The sequence below is a fragment of the Hypanus sabinus genome, chromosome 2 (genome assembly GCF_030144855.1).
Source record: "Hypanus sabinus isolate sHypSab1 chromosome 2, sHypSab1.hap1, whole genome shotgun sequence".
NCBI classification, from domain to species: Eukaryota; Metazoa; Chordata; class Chondrichthyes; order Myliobatiformes; family Dasyatidae; genus Hypanus; species Hypanus sabinus.
Window position 1 is genome coordinate 36,502,474 of NC_082707.1, and position 23,248 is coordinate 36,525,721.

The 23,248-nt window shown below is 42.9% G+C and overlaps 1 protein-coding gene across 8 annotated transcripts in view; it reads left to right on the top strand.

The window, feature by feature from the left end:
- Window positions 1-314: 314 nt before the first annotated feature.
- Window positions 315-23,248, top strand: part of mul1a (mitochondrial E3 ubiquitin protein ligase 1a) — a 45,405-nt gene continuing 22,471 nt past the window's right edge. The window contains exons 1-3 of one of the 8 annotated variants that reach the window (XM_059944114.1): window positions 315-464; window positions 5,971-6,122; window positions 18,359-18,446. In XM_059944114.1, the coding sequence (XP_059800097.1) occupies window positions 6,006-6,122; window positions 18,359-18,446 (205 nt within the window). In that variant the 5' untranslated portion in view covers window positions 315-464; window positions 5,971-6,005. The other 7 variants (XM_059944102.1, XM_059944122.1, XM_059944092.1 and 4 more) reach the window with 7 other exon arrangements.

Sequence of the window (23,248 nt, forward strand, 5' to 3'; positions counted from 1 at the left end):
ATGTTGTTACTGTACCACCCAGCCAAATTTTCAATCTCCCTCCTATATGCTGATTCACCACCACCTTTGATTCGGCCAACGATAGCAGGAACGTCACAAACTTAAATAAGGCATCGGAGTTGTACTAAGCCACACAGTCATAAGTATAACCGAGTACTACAAAACTTCAAAGCCGCATGCGCAAGGAGGAGTATGGCAGAGGGATAGGGCCACAGTTTCACTTCGGACTCCAAATCCCAGAATGCCACATGCGTTGTAACGCGAGGCAACGTGGGTTGATAGAGAACTACAAGTCCCAGAATTCCGCAGCATCGTCGCTGTCTTAGCGGCGGATTGCTGCAATTGTGATGGATAAACTTTGTGCGTACAAACTGATTATATGTCCTGGTGCTGGGGTTCGCTGTTCGCTCATCAGAGAGAAGAAAGAGCTGGAGGAGAAAGAATGATCAAAGAATTGAATTGAGGTTTGCGGCGTTACCTGGGCAACCTGACCTTTGGGTACAGGAAGAGCTTGAGGTCAGGAAGGGATGTTTGCGTGAAGGGCCTCGGGGTTTTGTCCTTGTTCAAGGGCCGAGGTTCGTGGTACAAGGCATTATAGAGGCTGCAAAGGGTAAACTGTGATATTCCTGCTTGGAACTCGCGGAGTGGACGGTTGCGTAGTGGTTGCAGGAGGAAAAAGGGCTGACTGCGAATAGCTAAGTTCTACAGAGGGATGGTTTGCAGTATGAGAGGGCATACTGATAGAAAGCTGATATACTTTTTGATGCTCCATTCCATAATTTACTAAGGAGAATGTTGTTTCAATTATCTACATCACTAACGGTGTCGTAGAAGTGTTTCATTTTTATTTTACTATCGTCCTCTTTTTTTTTAGCTTGGCGTGAACTGTACACCCACTACATTTTTGGCGGTCATAATAATCCCGTGTAAGCAGAAATGTTTCCTTTGCTTTTGTTGCTCATTTCAGATTTGATCAAACCATATGAAATAGGAGCAGAATTAGGCCATTCGGCCCATCGATTCTGCTCCTGTCATTTCGTCATGGATGAGCCATTTTCTTCTCAGCCTCAATCACCTGCCTTCTCCCCGTATCCCTTCATGCCCTGATTAATCGATAATCTATTAGCCTCTGCCTTAAATGTATCACATGACTTGGCCTCCACAGTCGCCTGTGGCAAAGAATTCCACAGATTCACCATTCTTTGGCTATACAGATTCCTCCTCATCTTGGTTCTAAACGGAGTTCTCTCCATTCTTGGACTGTGTCCACTGGTCCTACACTTCCCCATCATCGAAAAGGTACTTTCCAAATCTGTTTTCTCAAGGCCTTTCAATATTTGATAGGTCTCAATGAAATTTTCCCCCTCATTCTTACAAATTACAGTGAGTAGAGACCCAGAGGCATCCAAAGCTCCCCATATGATAAGCCTTTCAATCCCGGAATCATTTTCCTGATCCCTCTTCAATGTCAGCACATCCGTTCTTAGATAAGGGGCCCTAATCTGCTCACAATACTCTAGGTGAAGACTTATAAAGCCTCACCATTCCATCCTTGCTTTTATATTCTAGTCTTTGCAAAACAAGTGCAGTCATTGCATTTGTCTTCCTCACCACTGTCTCATCCTGCAAATTAACTTTTGGGGAATCCTGCATGAGGATTCCGAAATCCCTTTGCACCTCAGATTTTTGAATCGTCTCTCAATTTAGGAAATATACTGTGCTTCTATTTCTCCTACCAAAGTGCATGAACATAAACTAACCAGCACAATATTCCATCTGCCAGTTCTTTGCCAATTCTCCATTTCTGTGTAAGTCCTTCTGTAGTCTCTCTTCCTTAACACTACTTGCCCCTCCACCTATCTTTGAATCAGCCACAAAGCCATCAATTCTGTCATCCAGATCTTAGACATATACTGTAAAAAGTAGTCTCTACACAGACCCCTGTTTGTACACCACTAGTCACTGGTAGCCAAACAGAAAAGGCTCCCTTTATTCTCACTCTTTGCCTCCCGCCAATTAGCCAATACTTTGTCCTTGTTATTATCTTTCCTGTAACACCATGGACTCTTAACTTGCTAAGCAGCTTTGCATAGTACCTTGTCAAAGGCCTTCTGAAAACATCCACCAATTTTCCTTTGTCCTGCTTGTTATTTCTTCAAAGAATTCCAACAGATTTGTTGGGTATTTTAAGATGACGCTGGTAACTGGTGACTCTGCACGTGCTCTCCCGAGCAAGTATTTTCCTGAAGTAAACAATGCTGACTTTGGCCTATTTTATTATATGCCTCCATGTACCCCAAAACCATATTCTTAACAATCAACTCCCAACATCTTTCCAACCATTGAGGTCAGAATAACTGGCCTATAGTTTCCTTTCTTCTGCCTGTCTCCCTTCTTGAAGAGTGGAGTGACATGTGCAATTTTCCAGTCCTCCAGAACCATTCCAGAATGTATTGATTCTTGAAAGATCATAACTAATACCTCCAACTCTTTCAGAGCCCTGGAATATAGACCACCTGGTCTAGATGATGTATCTAATTTCAGGCCTTCAGGTTACCCAAGCATTTTCTCCCTAGAAATGGCAACTTCACTCACTTCTGCCCCCAGGCACATCCAAACTTTTGGTGTACTGCCATTGTCTTCAACAGTGAAGACTGATGCAAAATACTTATTCATTTCATCCACCATTTCCTGCCTTTCCAGCTTCATTTCCCAGTGGTCCAATATCTGCTCTCACCTCTTTTACACTTTATATATCTAAAGAAACTTTTGTTATCCTCTTTAATGTTATTGGCTAGCTTACCTTCATATTCCATCTTTTCCTTCTTTGGGACTTTTTTAGTTGCCTTCCGTTTTTAAAAGCTTCCCAATGCTCCAGCTCCCCACTAACGTTTGCTCCATTATGTCCCCTCTCTGGCTTTTATGTTGGCTTTGACTTGTCAGCCACAGTTGTGTCATCCTGCCTTTAGAATACTACTTCTTTGGCCTTTTGATACAATGTGATAAGCTTTAATCTTTTTTCAGCCATGATTCAGTGATGCCCACGACATCATACGTGCCAGTCTGTAACCATACTACAAGTTCATCTACCTTATTCCTTATACTGCATGCATTCAAATCTAGCACCGTAAGTCCTGTGTTTATTACCCTTTTGGATTTTGTCCCCCCTTTACATTGCAACTCATCCCATTGTTTGCAATTCTGGACTTCCATCAGCTTTTCTTTGCTATCAGTTTCACTGCACACTGCCTCCGTTTGTATACCAACTGCCCCATCGTCAGCCTCCTCAAGTTGGTTCCCATGCCCCTGCCAAATTAGTTTAAAACCTTCCAAACAACGCTGCATGCAAGGATATTGGCCCCCCCCCCCCCCTTGGGTTCAAGCATAGCCCATGCCTTTTGTACAGGTCATACCTTCCTCAAGAGAGATCCCAATGGTTTGTAACTATTTCAGCCTCTGTCAAGTCTTCACTTTACTGTCTCTGCTCCCAGGAGTACAGCCCCAATTTCTCCACAAATAATTGAAAAAATACCTCTTTCTTAATTAAGGTATATTTTATTATTTTTTGATTTTGAAAGGGTGAGCTATGTGATAAAGGAATTGTTACAGGTTCATCATCAACCTGGCTCTGTAGTACAGGCTGCAAGCCTCTGGTGAGACTTGTGATGCAGCATGAATTTTACTACCTATTGTGTTCACAGCCCACAGTACTTGGTGGAAATTTATTTTCAAAGTCATAGGGAAGTGACTCTTGCTGTTATGGGTAGTTGATGCAGTAATTTCAGATGAGCAATAGATGCTTTATGAAAAAGCTAAAAATCTGTTGAGCTAAAAAGACATTATTGTGGCCTTTACATTGGTGTAAGTTACTTGCAGACTTTTCCAATTGTTTATTAAACTTGCCACAGAATTCTGAGTATAATTGGAAAGCACAAGGACTATTAAGAAACCGAGGCTACATCTGTAGGAAAGGAGTTACCGTTTCAGGTCAATAACCGTTCTTCAGAACAGGGAAAAGTTAGATGTTACTGATCTGGTGGGCATTGTATTTCTATGCTTCTATTCTTTCCAAACTTTAGCTAGAGAATTGATATCAGTAGCTTCTGTCCATTCCTGCATCATTATCATAGAATTCCAAGCATTTGTTATTGATGTTCTCATCCATTGCCAGCCACCTCTTCCTTTATTTTAGCTTTTGTTTAAGATAAAGCAATATAATTTGCATCCAGCTCATCTATAAGACCCTGTGGAAAATTTTCCAAACCATATAACTTTTGTAATTTGCATTCTTCCAACTTGTATTCCACTTCCATTTCATATCCTTTTGATAGTTTGCATCTTTCCATGTTCACAGTGTCATATTTGATACCTTTGTATCATCTTATTTCCCACTCCTGCTCTTCTGATGAAACTGTGATCAAAGTCTTTACCATCTCTAGATTTAACTATGCAAGTGTCCTCACTGTAAATTTGAGTTCTTTCCAAAGCTCAGTCTGTGGACTAATTTCCACCATCCTTTCATTACTCAAAGTAAGGTTTTGAAATTTTGAAATAAAACTAAATGTTGGAAGTACTTAAAGGTAAAGATTAGTTTTATTTGTCACATGCACATCAAAACATATAGTGAAGTATATAGTTTTGTGTCAACTCAGCGAGGATTGTGCTGGGCAGTCCGCAAGAGTCGTCGTGCTGACATAGTATGCCCACAATCTACTAACCCTAACCATATAACAATTACAGCATGGAAACAGGCCATGTCGGCCCTTCTAGTCCATGCCGAACGCTTACTCTCACCTAGTCCCACTGACCTGCACTCTGCCCGTAACCCTCCATTCCTTTCCTGTCCATATACCTATCCAATTTTACTTTAAATGACAATACTGTACCTGCCTCTACCACTTCTACTGGAAGCTCGTTCCACACAGCTACCACTCTCTGAGTAAAGAAATTCCCCCTCGTGTTACCCCTAAACTTTTTCCCCCAGCTCTCAACTCATGTCATCTTGTTTGAATCTCCCCTACTCAATGGAAAAAGCCTATCCACGTCAACTCTATCTATCCCCTTCATAATTTTAAATACCTCTATCAGGCCCCCCCCCCCCCCCCAAGCCGTACGTCTTTGAGAGGAAGCCAGAGCACCTTGTGGAAATCCGCACAGTGTCAGGGAGAACGTACAAACTGCTTACAGATAGTGGTGAAAATTGAATCTTGATTGGTGACCACTAGTCTGGAAAGCAACTAAGCTAACTGCTACACTGCTTTAGCAAAGTTAGAGGTGATGCAAGGAAGGAAAACTAGAGCAAAAGAGAGGAAATAGAACAGGAGTGTTGAAACTGAACATGTGACCAGCCCTGTTTCCACTAATCTAAATTATCTCCCAATTCTGCTACTGGCATATCTTTAAAATTGTTTTCAAATTCCATCATGGTCCTTCATCCCTCTTGGTAACATCTGATATATCTTAGTAACCTGTCCAATTTTGGTTTGTAGATCTGATTTTTGAATACTTTCACCTAAACCCTAAGCAAGTTGCTTATATAAATCCTCTCTTCATTTAGTACAATCTTTAACCTTTGCTTCAGTGTTTAAAATGTCTTTGAAATTTAATCCTGTTAATATTTTAGAATTAGTTGCTATATTAAACGGTGCCCTTCAGGGATCACCACTGAATATAGTATATGTGCAAGCTATGGGGCATATTACAGCTCCTCTTGCTACATCTCCTGACCCCCAGGATGCTGTGAGCGCATCCAGATTAGGACATAGTCGCTTTTTAATTATTATTTTTGTTTAATTAATGTAGGATTTGTTCCCCCTGACCATTATGGCAACAGCAGCTCAATGATAACAGCGAGTGTCATATATCCTGGGTAACCAGAGCTGATCAACACGTGCAGCCCTCCCATCAGAAGAACAAAACAAAAACTGCTTTTCAGCTTGTTTAAGCCTTCTCTTTTCTGTGTTTTTGAAGTTGAACATTGCCTCACCATAGCTGCAAGCTACAACATGGACAGGATTCCAGTGTCCTCCATTGAGCTAATCTGCTTGGGGTCAAGCTTTGCATTTTCTGGGTTGTTTTACTACTTGTACAGAAGGAAAAGAACAACAGTGAAAGTGCTGAAGGTAAGATGCATTTTATTCCCATTATTTCCTCAGCATCTCCATTCTCATTACAACAAACTCTTAAGTGATTTGCTTTCAAGAAGTCAGAACTCATTGTAATACAAATGTGACTAAAAACATTTTCCTGAATAACTCTTAAGCATACCACTTGAGCAGCAGTCCCTTTTTGCACTGAGCACATCAGCATGAAGTGCTGTCGCAGGAAAGCAGGATCCATCATCAAGGACCCCGCCATCCAGGTCATGCCCTCTTCTTGCTGCTGCCATCAGGAAGGAGGAACAGGAACCTCAAGGTCGACGCAACCAGGTTCAGGAGCACTTATTACCCTTCCACCATGAGGCTTTTCAACAAGAGTGTGTAACTTCACTCACCCCACACTGAAATGTTCCCACAACCTATGGGCTTTCAACTTTCAAGGACTCTTCATCTCATGATTTTGATACTTATTACTTATTTATTGTTATTATTACTTTTTTATATTTGCACAGTTTGCTGTCTTATTGCTCGTTGGTTGTTTGTCCATCTCGTGTGTAGTGTTAATTAATTTTATTGTGTTTCTTTGTAATTACTGTTAATATTCAGAAGGAAATGAATCTCAGGACTGTATATGGTGACATATATGTACTTTGATAATAAATTTACTTGGAACCTTGCGTGACCTGTTAAGTGCTGAAAATAATTGAGTCTTAGAAACTGAGGTGGTGACCAATGAGCTGTCATGGGTACGTTGTTCTTGTGGAAAGGCAGTGCTTATGAAAGTGATACCTAATTTTGAACCTTAATTTCTTGGGGGTTCCTTTGCAAGGTATTTTTATTTACTCTAAGTAACTGAATATTGCATCTTAAATACTAACAAAGATTGATACAATTTTTAAATTATATTAAGCTTTGGTATATTGGGTAAATGGAGAAGACAACATGCTATGGTTTACTTATTTTTATTTAGAGATACAACACAGAATAGGCCTTCCTGGCCTTTAGTGCTGCGCCGCCAGCAATTCCCAATGTAACCCTAACCTAATCACTGGACAATTTACAATAACCAACTAACCTACTAATCAGTGTGCCTTTGGACTGTGGGAGGAAACCGGAGCACCCAGAGGAAGCCCGTGTATTTCATGGGGAGGACTTTGGAATTCCTGACAGGATGACAGGATTGTACTGCGAACTCCAATGGTTAGCACAACACTATTACAGCTCGGCTATGGGTTAGAAGTGTAGTGTTCTTCCTATGTCACTCAGTTAGCCACTCCCACATGGGAGGAGCTCACAAGCTGGATTATCAATAAAGTTTAGTTGAATATTTTGCAAGGCTGGCGTATTCATGTGCTCTGCACTCTCCTTCAATATCAAACACAACGTGGTTTCAGAAGTGGATGACTTGGTGCTATAGACCAAGTGAGATCCCCAACAAGACAAAATTACAGTGAGATGGTTCTTGTTCACGTAAATCTGTGAAGAATATCCGGAGACTTATCAATTATGCTGCTTATGCTAGTTGCTAAATGTATGCACCATGAGCATGAGCCGAGAGCTGGCCGTCGTTGCTAGGCAACACCTTTGACCTACACCCAAGTGGATACGTTGTCATAATCTGTGGGCATCTAGCCTCGGGAAGTCCACAGAGACACAGACACAGCAGGGAAGTCAGTCAAACTCTCGGCAAGAGAAGAGAAGACTTTTGTAGTTCAAAGAAATAAAATAATCAATAAACAAACCAACAGGAAAATGGAGCAAATACCTGCTGTACCTGCATCTATGTACCTAATAAAGACCTCAGACACACTCGATTTCTCTAAATCAGGGGTGTTTAAGAGATGACTCAGACACTTTTGAGAGATTTAAGGTTGCAAGCAATCTTACTTAGGCTTCAGAAGGACGTCAAATAAGTACACTGATATACTACATGGAGGACAAAGCAGATGAAATAATGGATTAGGATTGACAAATGTACTTAAAAGACACTTATATAAGTACATGCATGTAAGAAAAATGGAGGATTATGGGCTGTGTAGGAGGAAAATGTTAGATTGATCATGAAATAGGTTTATATTTATCAGCATAACATTGAGGGCTGAAGGACCAGTACTGTGTTCTATGTCCTGCGTTGTCTGTGTGAAGTATTGATTTGGTTTAATGTTAATTTAAATATTGCCACTAGGAGTGCAGAACAGTGCAGGCCAAACTCAAAGACCAATTCACAGGAAAGCAAACTGAGATATGTGGAAGGAAACAAGATGCAGTCAGAAAGACTACAGAAAGAAGGGACAGTAGGGCTCAGCTCAAACAAAACAGACGAGTTAAACAAAGAGCAGGTAAAAAGTTTACACTGGCAGGAGTTCAGAACGTGGCACAACCTATGAATGTGTCAGAGATTTGCAGTTTCCTTGGCATGGTAAACCAGCTGGGAAAGTTAATTTCAGATTAGGCAGAGAAGGCAAAGCCACTCCTCTCTCAGAGAAATATTTGACCTGGGACACACCACAGGAGAAGTCATTCTTATCATTTAAAGCAGAGCTTATCTCTCGGCCATCACTGGCATTCTTTGATACAAACAAAGCAACCAAGGTCTCAGCAGATGTGTCTTCCTTTGGCCTCGCTGGGAGTACTCATGAAAGACACAGTGGTGTATGGAAACCGGTGGCATATGCACCAAGAGCACTGACCCCTGCTAAACAATATTATGCCCACATTGAAAAGGAGATGCTGGCTCTCATGTGGGCTTGTGAAGGCCTCCACTGCTACTTGATATGCACTAAATTCTGATTTGAAACAGACCACAAGCCCCTTGTCAGCCTCCTCAGTTCAAAACATTGGATGAATTACCTCCACGTCTGCAGAGATTCAGAATGAGGCTAATGCGATACTGTTGTGACACTAAACATGTCCCAGGCAAATCGTTCACAACCCCGGACACTGTCAAGGATGCCATGCAAAAGTGAGTGGATGGAAGTTGACTCTGCCCTCATGGAAGATACTAACATCTACTTAACCCAGATACATGAAAGCTTTCCTGCATCACAGAGTAAACTGGACAAAATTTGTGCTGAGTTGAAAACCAACCAAATCTACAGCAAGGTTATGCAGTACTGTGTGCATGGATGGCCAGCTGTTCCAAAAGGAGCTCAGGAACTCAGAACTTACAGACTTAAAGAGCCACATTCACCATTCTTGGTAGTTTGGGCTCCAGACTCATTGTTACTGCTTCTATGCATGTCAAAATCACCAGCCAAGTCCACCAAGGACATCCAGTCATCAGAAACTGTTACCTAAAAGCAAGGCAGTCCATGTGATAGCCTGGTCTGAGCACACGGCTGGGAGATTATATAAAGCAATGTGAAGGAAGCAGAAAACTACACAAAAATCATGCTGAACCCGTCTGTTCCACAAAATTCCCAGACCTTCCGTGGCAAATTGCAAGCACAGACATTTTCCAGCTGGAAAGAGACAAATATCTCCTCACTGTAGACTACTACTCATGGAATGTTGAGGTGTCCAAGCTGTCCCCTACATCCTCAGCAGCAGTTGCACAGCACTTATTCACTCACCATGGAACACCAGAGACGCTTGTGTCAGACAATGGCCCACAATTCAGCTGCTCAGAATACAAAGCCTTTGCTCAGGACTGTGAGTTGAAACACCAGACAAGCGCTCCACAGTCCCCACAGGAAATGGAGAAGCTGAAAGAGCATTGCAAACTGTTCAGTTTGCCCTACTGAAGGCAAAAGACCACTACAAAACACTGTTAGCTTATCGCTCCGCTCCTCTTGTGAATGGTTACAGTCCAGAGCGGTCAATGGGTAGAGACTGAGAACAAACCTGCCCGTTCTTCTTTCCCTTCTCCAACCTCACTTAGCGGACTTAGACAAAGTGAGAAATTTTGAGACAACACAGTGTGATCTCAGACGCAGAACAAATGCTTTGTCACTGCTCAGGAGTGGTGAAGCTGTTTGGATTTAAGATCATTTGACCAAAGGAACAATAGTCCCAACAGCATACACCACAATCCTTTGTGACCAGAACATCCATCAGGTGGACCAGGTATGTGCTTGTGTGCCTTCAAAGTCTAGGAAAGGTAATGATAGAAGTAGAGTGGCCTGATCCTTATGATGAGGACCACTTATCTGAGGTGGATGCACCTGTTTAAGAATCTCCATCCCCTCCAACATTTCCAGGAACCTACACCAGATCAGGTTGTTTACCTGTCCCAGCACGGAGATAAACTCCATAGCCTAATAGCTTAGGTTAAGTGATTAAAGAGGCAGAATAATCCACTCACTTTGCTGGAGTGTTTAGGTAATCTACCCCAACCTCCATTAGATTTAGTGTTTTTCTAAAAAGGAGTTTTAATGTTGTAAACATTTTACAAAATAAGACTGTTCTTTAAAAAAAAAGAATTGGTGAAACAAAGGAAAACAAAGAGGGACTTCTAAAGGCAGAGAGAAAAGCATTTACAATGTTAGCAATTTTTTTTATACAAAGAGAGTGAGAGACCAGTAAAAAAAGAGAAAGCAGCACACATAAAATGCTGGAGGAACTCAGCAGACCAGGCAGCATCTATGGAAAAGAGTAAACAGTCTGCTTTTCAGGCTGAGACCCTTCATCAGAACTGGAAAAAAAGATGAGAAGTTAGAACAAGAAGTTGGGAGGGGAGGAATAAGTACAAGGTGGTAGGTGATTGGTGAAACTGGGAGAGAAGGAGGGGTGAACTAAAGAGCTGGGAAGCTGATAGCTGGAAGAGAAAGTGCTGCAGAAGGTGGAATCTGATAGAGGGTAGAATGCCATGAAGGACAGGGAAGGGGGAGGAGCACCAGAAGGAGGTAATAGGGAGGGAATGAGATGAGGAGAGAGAGGAAAACGTGAATGGGAATGCTGAAGGGGGGTGGGGCAATTACTGGAAGTTTGAGAAACCGATGTGCATGCCATCAGGTCAGAATATAACGTGTTGTTACTCCAATCTGAGTGTGGCCTCATCATGGCAGTAGAGGAGGTCGTGGTCTGACTTAGCGGAATGGGAAGTAGAATTGAAGTGGGTGGTCACAGGGAGATGCTGCTTTTTCTGGATAGATTGGTCTCCCAATCTATGTCAAGTCTCTGATATACAGGAGGCCTCACCGAGAGCATCGGATGCAGTAGATGACCCCAACTGTCGCACAGGTGAAGTGTCACCTCACCTGGTAGGATTGTCTGGGGTCCTGAATGATAGTGAGGGAAGAGGAGTAGGGGCAACTAGAGCACTTGTTCCACTTGCAAGGATAAGTGCCAGGAGAGAGATGAGTGTGGAGGAATGAATGGACAAGGGAGTCGCGTAGGGAGCGATCCCTGGGGAAACTGGAAAGAGAGGGGAAGGGAAAGATGTGCTTGGTGGCGAGATCCCATTGGAGATGGCAGAAATTGTGGAGAATTTATGTGCTGGACACAGAGGCTGCTGGGGTGGTAGGGTGGCGGGAGGATGTGAAGGCAGACGTGCGCAAAATGGAAGAGAAGCGAGTGAGGGCAGTGTTGATAGTGGAGGAAGGAAACCCCTTTCCTTAAAGAAGGAGGTTCTGGAGTGAAAAGTCTCATCCTGAGAACAGATGTGGCGAAGAAGGGGTTGTCATTTTTACAAATGACAGTGGGAAGAAGTCTCGTCCACGTAGTTGTGAGAAGCAGTGGATCTGCAAAAGGTGTCAGTAGATAAATTGCCTTCAGAGATAGGGACAGAGAGATTGAGAAATGTGGGGAGGTGTTGGAAATGGACCAGCTAAATTTGAGGGCAGGGTGGAAGTTGGAGGTAAAGGTGATGAAGTCAACAAGATCAGTGTGGATGCAGGAAGCAGCACCAATTCAGTCGTTGATGTAGTTTAGGAAAAGTTAGGGAGTGATACCAGTGTAGGCTTGGAAGATGTACTATTCTATATAGCCAACAAAAATGCAGTCATATCTGGGAACTATGCGAGTGCCCATGGCTGCAGCTTAGGTTTGGAGGTTTGGAGGAAGGAGAAATTATTGAGAGTGAAGACCAGTTACACCAGATGGAGAAGAATGGTTGTGGAGGAGAACAGGTTGGGTTTCTTATCTAGAAAGAAGCGTAGAGCTTTATAGCCCAACTGATGGAGGGATAGAAGTGTATAGCGACTGGGTGGCCATAGTGAAAAGGAGACAATCGGGAGCAAGGAACTGAAATCATTGAAAGGATCCAGAGCATGTGAAGTGTCACAGATGTAGGTAGGAAGGGACGAAACCAGGGAGAATAAAACAGAGTCCAGGTATGCAGATACAAGTCATTGGGGTAGGAACAAGCAGAAACTATGGGTCAACTTGAACAGGCAGATTTGTTGATGCTGGGTAGGAGGTAGAAACGGGAAGTGCAGTGTAAGGGAACTATGAGGTTGCTGGCAGTGGATGGGAGATCCCCGGAGTTAATAAGGACATGATGGTAAAACAAAGAGAAAAACAGTTATAATGATTGCAATTCATTTTGATGTTTATGTAAGGAGTATGTTATGTGCTATGCGTAAAGTGAACTGAATCACTCAATTTCAATGCAGTTCTACAGACGAGAAGTAACATAGAAAACTGACAGCACGATACAGGCCCTTTGGCCCACAAAGCTGAGCCGAAAATGTCCTTACCTTAGAAATTACCTAGGGTTACCCATAGCTTTCTATTTTTCTAAGCTCCATGTACCTATCCAGGAGTCTCTTAAAAGACCCTATCGCATCCGCCTCCACCACCGTCACCAGCAGCCCATTCCACGCACTCACCACTCTCTGCATAAAAAAACTTACCCCTGACATCTCTGTACCTACTTTCAAACACCTTAAAACTGTGCCGTTTCGTGCTAGCCATTTCAGCAATGGGAAAAAGCCTCTGACAATCCACACGATCAATGCCTCTCATCATCTTATACACCTCTGTCAGGTCAGTTCTCATCCTCCGTCACTCCAAGGAGAAAAGACCATGTTCACTCAACATATTTTCATAAGGCATGCCCCCAATCCAGGTGACATCCTTGTAATCTTGTCCACACTCTTTCTATGGTTTCCACATCTGTACTGTAGTGAGGTGCCCAGAAGTGGGGTCTGAACAGGGTCCTATATAGCTGCAACATTAGCTCTCGGCTTCTAAACTCAATCCCACGATTGATGAAGGCCAATGCACCGTTTGCCTTCTTAATCACAGAGTCAACCTGCGCAGCAGCTTTGAGTGTCCTATGGACTTGGGCCCCAAGATCCCTCTGATCCTCCACATTGCCGAGAGTCTTACCATTACTACTATATTCTGCCATCATATTTGACCTACCAGAATGAATCACCTCACACTTATCTGGGTTGAACTGCATCTGCCACTTCTCAGCCCAGTTTTGCATCTTATTAGTGTCCCGCTGTGACCTCTGACAGCCCACACTATCCATAACACCCCCAACTTTTGTGTCATCAGCAAATTTATTAACCCATCCCTCCACGTTCTCATCCGAGTCATTTATAAAAATCACAAAGAGTAGGGGTCCCAGAACAGATCCCTGAGGCACACTACTGGTCACCGACCAGTATGCAGAATATGACCCGTCTACAACCACTCTTTGCCTTCTGTAGGCAAGCCAATTCTGGATCCACAAAGCAATATCCCCTTGAATCCCATGCCTCCTTGCTTTTCAATAAGCCTTGCATGGGGTACCTTATCAAATGCCTTGCTGAAATCCATATACACTACACCTACGGCTCTACCTTCATCAATATGTTTAGTCATATCCTCAAAAAATTCAATCAGGCTCGTTAGGCACAACCTGCCTTTTAAAAAGCTATGCTGACTTTTTCTAATCATATTATGCCTCTCCAAATGTTCATAAATCCTGCCTCTCAGGATCTTCTCCACCAACTTACCAACCACTGAAGTAAGACTAACTGGTCTATAATTTCCTGGGCTATCTCTACTCCCTTTCTTGAATAAAGGAACAACATCCGCATCCCTCCAATCCTCCAGAACCTCTCCCATTCCCCATTGATGAGAATCATTGTAATCATTGCCAGAGGCTTAGCTATTTCCTCCTTTGTCTCCCATAGTAGCCAGGGGTACATCTCGTCTGGTCCCAGTGACTTGTCCAACTTGATGCTTTCCAAAAGCTCCAGCACATCCTCTTTCTTAATGTATATATGCTCAAGCTTTTCAGTCTGCTGTACGTCATCCCTACAATTGCTAAGATCCTTTTCCATAGTAAATACTGAGGCAAGGGACTCATTAAGTACCTCTGCTATCTCCTCTGATTCCATACACACTTTTCCACTGTCACACTTGATTTGTCCTATTCTCTCACATTTTATCCTCTTGCTAGTCAGATACTTGTAGAATGCCTTGGGGTTTTCCTTAATCCTATCCGCCAAGGCCTTCTCATGGCCCCTTCAGGCTCTCCTAATTTTATTCTTAGGCTTCCTCCTGCTCGCTTTATAATCTTCTAAATTGCTATCATTACCTTGTTTTTTGAACTTTTCTTAAGCTTTTCTTCTTGACTAGATTTACAACAGCCTTTGTACACCATGGTTCCTTTACCCTATCATCCTTTCCCTGTCTCATTGAAACATACATATGCAGAACTCCATGCAAATATCCCCTGAACATCTGCCACATTTCTTCTGTACATTTCCCTGAGGACACCTGTTCCCAATTTATGCTTCCAAGTTCCTGCCTGATAGCCTTAAATTTCCCCTTACTCCATTTAAACACTTTCCTAACTTGACTGTTCCTATCCCTGTCCATTGCAATGGTATAGAAGATAGAATTGTGATCACTATCTCCAAAATGCACTGAGAGATCTGACACCTGACCAGGTTCACTTCCCAATACCAGATCAAGTACAGCCTCTCCTCTTGTAGGCTTATCTACATATTGTGTCAAGAAACCTTCCTGAACACAACTAGCAAACTCCACCCTATCTAAACCCCTTGCTCTAGGGAGGAGCCAATCAATATTTGGGAAGTCAAAATCTCCCGCTATTACAACCCTGTTATTATTACACCTTTCCAGAATCTGTCTCCCTATCTGCTCCTTGAAGTCCCTGTTCCTATTAGGAGGTCTATAAAAAACACCCAGTACATTTATTGATCCCTTCCTGTTTCTAACTTCCACCCATAGAGAATCCATAGACAATCCCTCCATGACTTCCTCCTTTTCTGCAGCCTTGATGCCATCTGTGATCAACAGTGCCATGCCCCCACCTCTTTTGCCTTCCTTACTGTCCTTTCTGAAACATCTGAAACCTGGTCTCAAAGTAACCAATCCTGTCCCTAACCCATTTAAGTCTCTGTGATGGCCACAACATCATTGCTCCAGGTGCTGATCCACGATTTAAGCTCATCCGTTTTGTTCAAAATACTCCTTGCATTAAAATAGATACATCTCAAACCATTGGTCTGAGCAGGTTCTCTATCACCTGCCTATCCTCCCTCTCACACTCTCTCCAAGCTTTCTCTATTTGTGAGCCAACCGCCTTTTCCTCCATCTCTTCAGTTCATTTCCTACCCTCCAGCAATTCTAGTTTAAACTCAATAGTCTTAGCAAACCTCCCTGCCAGGATATTGGTCTCCCTGGGTTTCAAGTGCAACCCGTCCTTTTTGTACAGGTCACACTTGCCCCAGAAGAGGTCCCAATGATCCAGGAATCTGAATCCCTGCCCTCTGCTCTAATCCCTCGGCCATACATTAATCCTCCACTTCACTCTATTCCTATACTCACTGTCGCATGGCAGAGCAAGTAATCCCAAGATTACTACCTTTGAGGTTCTGCTTCTTAGCTTCTTTCCTAACTCCTGTTTCATTAATTGCGTTTCATTAATAACACACTTAATAACCATTGGCCCAAAGCAGTGATACGCAACGGGGACAGTTACATGTCTGAAGGGCGCATTGGGGAAATGGAAGTCATCGGGGGGGCATTCAAGATTCTTCAGGGGGTAAGTGCCATCCTAACTTGATGTGTGAGACCTGACCGACCTTGTCAACTGGCTGCTGTTGTTAACATCTGATATTGTATTCCCAGTCTGTGTTAATTTATCTCCATTAATGAAGGATAAATATGTAGGCATATATAAATATGTACAACTCATAAATATGAGTCTGAAGGACTTGAATTCTAATCCTGCTAAGAAACAGAAACTACAGAAAGTGTGTCAATACGATGTTACATACCTGGAGTATGGGTTTATTCCATTCCATTAGATCAGCAATGCCCCATGCATCTTATTTGTAATACTGTACTGTCTAATGAAGCCATGAAACCATTAAGATTATAAGAACACTTCTGTAAAAGACACCCTGAAAAGACTAGTTATGGTATTGCTCAGTTCTGGAAGATGAAAGGAGCATTTGTAAAATGTTGTATACTTGAGTTATTGGCCATGAAAGCTAAAAATGACTATAATATTGGCCTTATTGCTTCTTATAACATTTCAAAAATGATAGCAAAATGTGGAAAATCTCGTACAATTGGTGGAAGATTAATAATGCCTACTGTTTCAGAAGTGCTCAGAAGAGTTCTCAAAATGGATACTGGTATTTTAAAATCATTTCCTGTGAGTAATAACCTGTAGCTTGTATTGATGAAATGAGTGAAAACATTGACTATCAACTACGCACAGAGCTACAAAAAACAGAATTTGAGATACAACTGTGTCTCAAATGTGTGAGACAACGAGGCATTGCTAATGACACAAAAATACAATTTATCAAAAATGGATAAGTTTATAAAGAAATTCTCTTGATAAAAAGTCAACTGGGAATCAATCTATGATGAGCTCAAATGTATTGAGAACAAAAGTATTCCGATTAGGAACATGATTTCTTGTGCAACAGATGGAGCACCATATATGACAGGTCACCATGCTGGTTTCGTGGCATTTATGAAAAAAGAAATTCCAAGTCTGTTTGCAATCCATCATCGACATCTCACAGACAAAAACCTCAGCCGGTGACTTTTATCCAGCATGACTCTTGTAATATCTGTTAGCAACAAAATTAAAGCTCATCCATTAAATAGCAGAATATTTTGCCAGTTATGCCAACATAATGATGAATGCTTGAAATGCATTGGCTGTCTAAAGACTGCTGCTTAAAATGTTTCTTTACTCTTTTTGACCCTGTGGTTGAAATTTTGCTCAAAGTCGACAAAAGCTTGAACTTCTACGTGAAGACATGGCAAAATGATCGTTCTAAATATGAAACTGCAGGGTGAGAATTTCAATTTAATCCAAGCAAAAAGTGCAGTGGCCACTTTTATCAGAAAATTGGAAATAGATAAGCAAAACATTGGGTGAAAATGTTCATACACTTTCCCTGCATGAGAAGTATGGCACCCTCTTTCACCGACAGTGATTTGCAAGAGTACTTCTTACACCTGCAGTCACTGAAGAAGGATTTTCAGAATCTATTCAAGGATTTGAACAATCTGGAAAATCAGACTGGGTAATTAACCCATTTCTTTGCAAGGTGGAAGAACAGGAAGAAAGCTTGCAAAAAGAAATTGTCAAAATTCAGAATGGAACATTCAGAATTCAGAAGGAAAAATGCTTTTCAGAAATGTTGACTTTTGTGATATGTGGCTACACTGTGATACAAAGTTTCTTGATCTTTGGAGAAGAGCCAATCTCCTCTTCATTGCATTTCCATCCTCTTACCTTGTTGAAAGAGAACCACATACTCACATACAAAAAAAAACAACTGCTTGAACATTGTTATGAGTGGGGACTTAAGGCTTTTGCTGTCACAACTTGAACTAGATATTTCAACTCTTGCTAAAAACCATCAACCTCAAGGACCACAATGATATTGAAGCTGCTGTACAGCACACGGGTACTGAGTAAGCTAGGTTTAAAGACAAGTACAAATTTAAAGCAGGGTCATTTTTCTCATGTTGGCATACGGTAGGCATGTTTTTATGGGGGTGCCAGAAAGGTATATTGTGCCTAAGAGGGTCGTTGGCAAGTATGAAGGTGCTTTGGGGGGCATTAGGCTAAAAATATTGGGAAACACTGACCTCACGTCTCTGAACAATCTCTAGTTCTGCATAATTTTTTTTTCATCTTTCATATCTGTAGCTGTTTCGATTGTAACTCTTACTGAGACTACACGTGTACTATTGTGTACAGATCTGGTATCATTAGACTTAAAGTGAGAGTGCAGCAAAATGTAACTCAATGTGCTGAATAGCACATTCTGGTTCCAGTGGTTTCCCACTACATCATTTATTTCTTTGTTTAATATTAGGAAGCCCCACAATTTCAAATCAACAAGGAGTTAATGGAGTTTCTTAATGCCACTCCAGGAAAATGTGTGCAGTATGCTGTCATAGAAGGTAAGTGGAATTTGATTTTGGTTTGTAATGTTGAGTTTTTATTTATTTGTTTCCTCTTGCTGCTTGATGTGAGACTTAAGGTATTAACCAACTGAATGGCAAGCTGTTTCTTTAATGTTACTTCTACACCCTGGTGGCAACAAGATGAAAATCCATCCGGGTGTCTTTTTACTTACTGTGACCTGTTTAAAAACCAAAGCCTCCACTTCTTTAACATAAAGGAGAAATAGGCCATGAATCATTGTGGCAAAGTCAGGCTATGATTGATTTTTGTCAAAAAAAAAATCACTAGGACAGTAGAAATTTAGATTTTGAGGTCAACATTAATATTTCTAAGTAGATTTATTTTGGTAAAAATATAGGACATGTTAGAAGATAATAGTTAATATTGGTAACACACACAAAATGCTGGAGGAACTCAGTGGCTCAGGCAGCAGCTATGGAAATGAGTCGATGTTTTGAGTTAAGTCTGCTTCAGAATTGGAAGGGAGAAGACAACAGAATAAAAAGATGGGAGGACTAGCTAGAAGGTGATAGGTGAAGCCAGGTGGGTGGGAATAGAAGAAGAGAGAAGGGGTAGAGAAAAATAATGACTGCAAGAAGAAATTGATGTTCATGCCATCTGGTTGGAGGCTACCTAGATAGAATATGAAGTTTTGCACCTCCACCCTGAGAGTAGCAAAAGAGGAGGCAGTGGACCAATATGTCAGAATGGGAATGGGGATAGGAATTAAAATGGTTGGCCACCGAAAAATTCCACTTTTGGCAAATGCAATGGTGGTGCTCAACAAAGTGGTCCCCCAATTTATATCAGGTCTCTCCAATGTAGAGGAGGCTGCATCGGAAACACTGGATACAATAGATACACCAATGCAATGCCTGCCTTTTCATTGGCTATGCAAAACAGTTCATCGTCTGCACCTTCCCTGGTAAGGGTCCCCAATTTTTCTTGCACTACATTGATGACTGCGTTGGTGTTACTTCATGTATCAATGCTGAGCTCATCAATTTCATCGACTTTGACTATAATTTCCATCCTGCCCTTAATTCACCTGGTCCATTTCTGACACTCCTATCAGCTTCAACTCTTTACTTTCCTCACCCACCTGGCTTCACATTTCACCTTCTAGCTAGTACTCCTTTTTCTTCCCTCACTTTTTCATTCTTGCATCTTCCCTATTCTAGTCCCAAAACATCAACTGTTCAATCATTTTCATAGATACTGCCTGACCTGTTGAGTTCCTCCAGCATTCTGTGTGTGTTGCTCTGGATTTCCAGCATCTGCAGAATGTGTTAATATTAGCATCCTTAGTTGGCTTCACAATACTTCTGTTCTTGGGTATTTGGGATAAAAGAACTGTATGTGTCTCTAAAAATCCTTATTTTATTGTTTAGTTTTGTTTCTCATGATGACTTGGAAATGAGTTTGTTCTAATTTGGTCAGAGTTAGCTTCAAGAATTCCCAGGGAAGTTAGGGAATGTCTTGATGGTAGTTAGAATTCACTCTGTTTTCTCTCAGCGTTACTTTAAAATCAGACAAAAAAAAATGCACCATAGTATATTTTACATTGACAATATGGAAGTGTTTACGACTGATAAAACATATGTAACCCTCAGGTTCGGCCAGCAGCCTTAGTCTAGGGGAAGACAGCCTCCAGCCTGGCCAAACTTAAAAAATTTTGTTTGTGTGGATGCTGCGTCATGTGTTGCCTGGTTACAAATCCGTACCATAAAATATCAGACAGTACACCATATGCAATTAAATGATTGAGCTTTATAATTCTTAATTTGACTATAGGGTTAGTAAAGAAAAGGAAAAAGGCTCATTTTAATGAAACAGTCTAATGTGCACATTGGAGCTCATGGATTTTTGCTCATTCGTTCCCCATCGATCTCCTCCGAACGTTGTCGACTCCCGGACCCTCACTCCAAGTCCATTCCATCCTGCGGTCTACCAACTCTCTCCACTTACATGTTCTCTCTTCACCTCTCCCCGACAAAGGACTGCGAATCCCTTCTCTCGGGCACACAAGAAAGAAAAACACCTCCCCTCAGTGGCCAGTGCATATTCCAAGCCCACATTATCTCTCATCATAACCCAAACATTGCACCTACAGAGAAACCATTACATTAGAGTGAACCCTTTTCTAGGGCGTTACACTCTCCCTCCACCAAATTTACTCATGCGCTCATGACTTTGAGATCAGTTGCCAACCCTTCCTACAAAGCAAAAGTCCAATCAAAGTGTAACAGGCAGTGACGTAGCTCCCCAAAACAGTAGGGGCCACACTCTATTCCCCCGGTGCTACATAGGCCAGCCTATCCAGTGGTCTCCTAATTCCCTGAGCCCTGTGTTCCCATTCATCTATTTCTTTAGGTTCCGACACTACTGGTCTACCTAGCGAGGCCTCCCCCAGCCTATCACTCATGCCCACCTGCAGCTCGGACCCCTCTGTCCCTTGGCTAAGCCCTGCTACATCCCTTGCAGGGTCCCGCTGCACCCCAGGCTGTCCACAGATAGCCCTCCCGATTTCACTTGACACAGCGGGAGAAAGGTTGGGAGTCTCTTCCTCGATCAGTGGGAAGTTAACAAAAGGAAGCATATACGACACCCCCAGTTCTTCATCCTCTGAATTATTATCCCTCTCGGGCGGGGGCCGGCCTGACCTCTCCTGCTGCTGGTCCTGCAGTCGCTCCGCATCACCGCAGAGTCCTCTTACTAGGTGTAGGCTCCAGGTCGGACTCTGGGTCAGCCAGCACCTCTTGTCCCAGAGGCAGAAGGTGGTTGCAATGGAGAATCTTGACAGGCCCATTCCCATCCACTGGTTTCACCCGGAAAACTGGTAGATTCGGCATCTGACTCTCCACCACATAGGCCATAGCCACCCACGATCAGCCAACTTATGCTTCCCAGGGAGCCCCAAATTCCTTATGAGTACTCAGTCCCCCGGCAGGAGTTGGGAGAACTTCACCTTTTGATCATACCTCCTATTATTTCCTTGATTCTGACTGCAGTCACGACCCCAGCTATCCTTTTCAGCTCCCTTCTCGAATCAGACATATACTTCAGATGTCTTCAGTGGTATGTTGCCCTTGTCAGTACCAAAACAAAGGTCAGTGGGCAACCTCGCTTCACGCCGAAACATTAGATAGTATGGCAAGTACCTTGTACCTTCATTTCGGGTACAGTTGTAACTGTGGGCCTGATGTCCAATATTTTGACTTCACCTGCTCTTTTTGCTGATCTCCAAGGTCCCGAGCATGTCTAGCAGGGTCTGATTAAATCTCTTGAGCTGAGGATCACCCTGTGGATGATGGGGAGTAGTCCTCAGCTTCTCGACTCTGAGCATGCCCAGTAACTCATGAATAAGCCTACTCTCAAAATCCTGTCCTTGGATCACTATGTATCCACCTGGGGAGGTCATAACAAACAAAATGCTTCTCCCATAACACTTTGGCCACCGTGGATGTTCTCTGGTCCTTGGTAGGGAAAGCCTGTGCATATCTGGTGTAGTGATCCATGATGACTAAGACATTTGCTGCCATCTGGTTCTATTGACAGAAAATCCACGCACACCAGGTCCAGGGGCTCCGCACTTGCAAGTGGGACAAGGGATCTGCCCACATAGGCAGTGTCTTCCGTCTTATGCATCGAGTGCACAACTTGCAGTATTCTTTGAACTCCGGCTTCATTTGGGGCCACTAGAACCGGTCTCTGAGCAATCCATAGGTCTTTTCAACCTCCAAATGTCCAGAATCATCATGAAGTGACTTCAACACAATCTTCCGTTACTTCTCTGGCACAACTAGCTGGGAACGCCAAGGTTGGTCTGGAGGCAACATGATCTGGTATAGGATCTGGTTCCGCAACTCCAACCGAGGCCACTCTCTCAGTAATGGAGGTACTGCCACGTGTTTCGTCTTCTCTGCCTGAGCCATGTCTCCCTTTCCGAATGCAGACCAAATGGTACCGACGCCCGGGTCATCTCGCTGAGCAGCTGCCACTTCCCCAGAACTCAATTCCAGCAACTGATTTGTCTTCGGAGCTGTCAGGTTACAGCGAACTTGTGGAATGGTGTCATCAGAAGCCCCCAGTTGATTCACCACTCAATCCTGTCCCTCCTTTCCATCTGCCTTCACGGTGATGGCAAACTGACACATGTCCTTCACCCCTGGGGCAGGAATGCTCTCCCATTCTTGGTCCCTGTCCAGCCCCTATGCACCCGTCGGAACAAAGCATCAGCATCAATGTTCCTGCTTCCCAGCCGGCACTTCAGGCTGAAGTCATAGGCAGAGAACGCCACCAACCACCAAAGGACTGTGGCATCGAATTTCGCTGAGAGCAGGATATTAGTTAGGGGATTGTTATTTGTTCTCACCTCTAACTTGGCACCATAGATGTAGTCACTCAGTTTATCCACCACAGCCCATTTCAATCCCAGAAACTATAACTTGTGCATGGGATAATTTCTCTCGGAGGACAACAGACTCCGGCTGACAAATGCAACGGGCCTCAACCCAGTGCCCTGATCCTGATACAGGATACCCCCTGAGCCCTCTTGGCTGGCATACATATGCATTACATTCGACAATCGGGTCCATAAAAGACAGTTCAGGCACCTGGGTCAGCGACTGAAAGGCCTCTTCACATTTCGCATCCCACCTTGGTCCATAGGGCTCCAAAGGACTAAGATACTCTCTACCCTCCTCTCCTATTTTCCCCTTCCCTTTCTTCCCCAAGGCAGGGTAACCACACAGAAGCTGATTCAACGGGTGATTCACTTTCAGGTGGCCCTTCACGA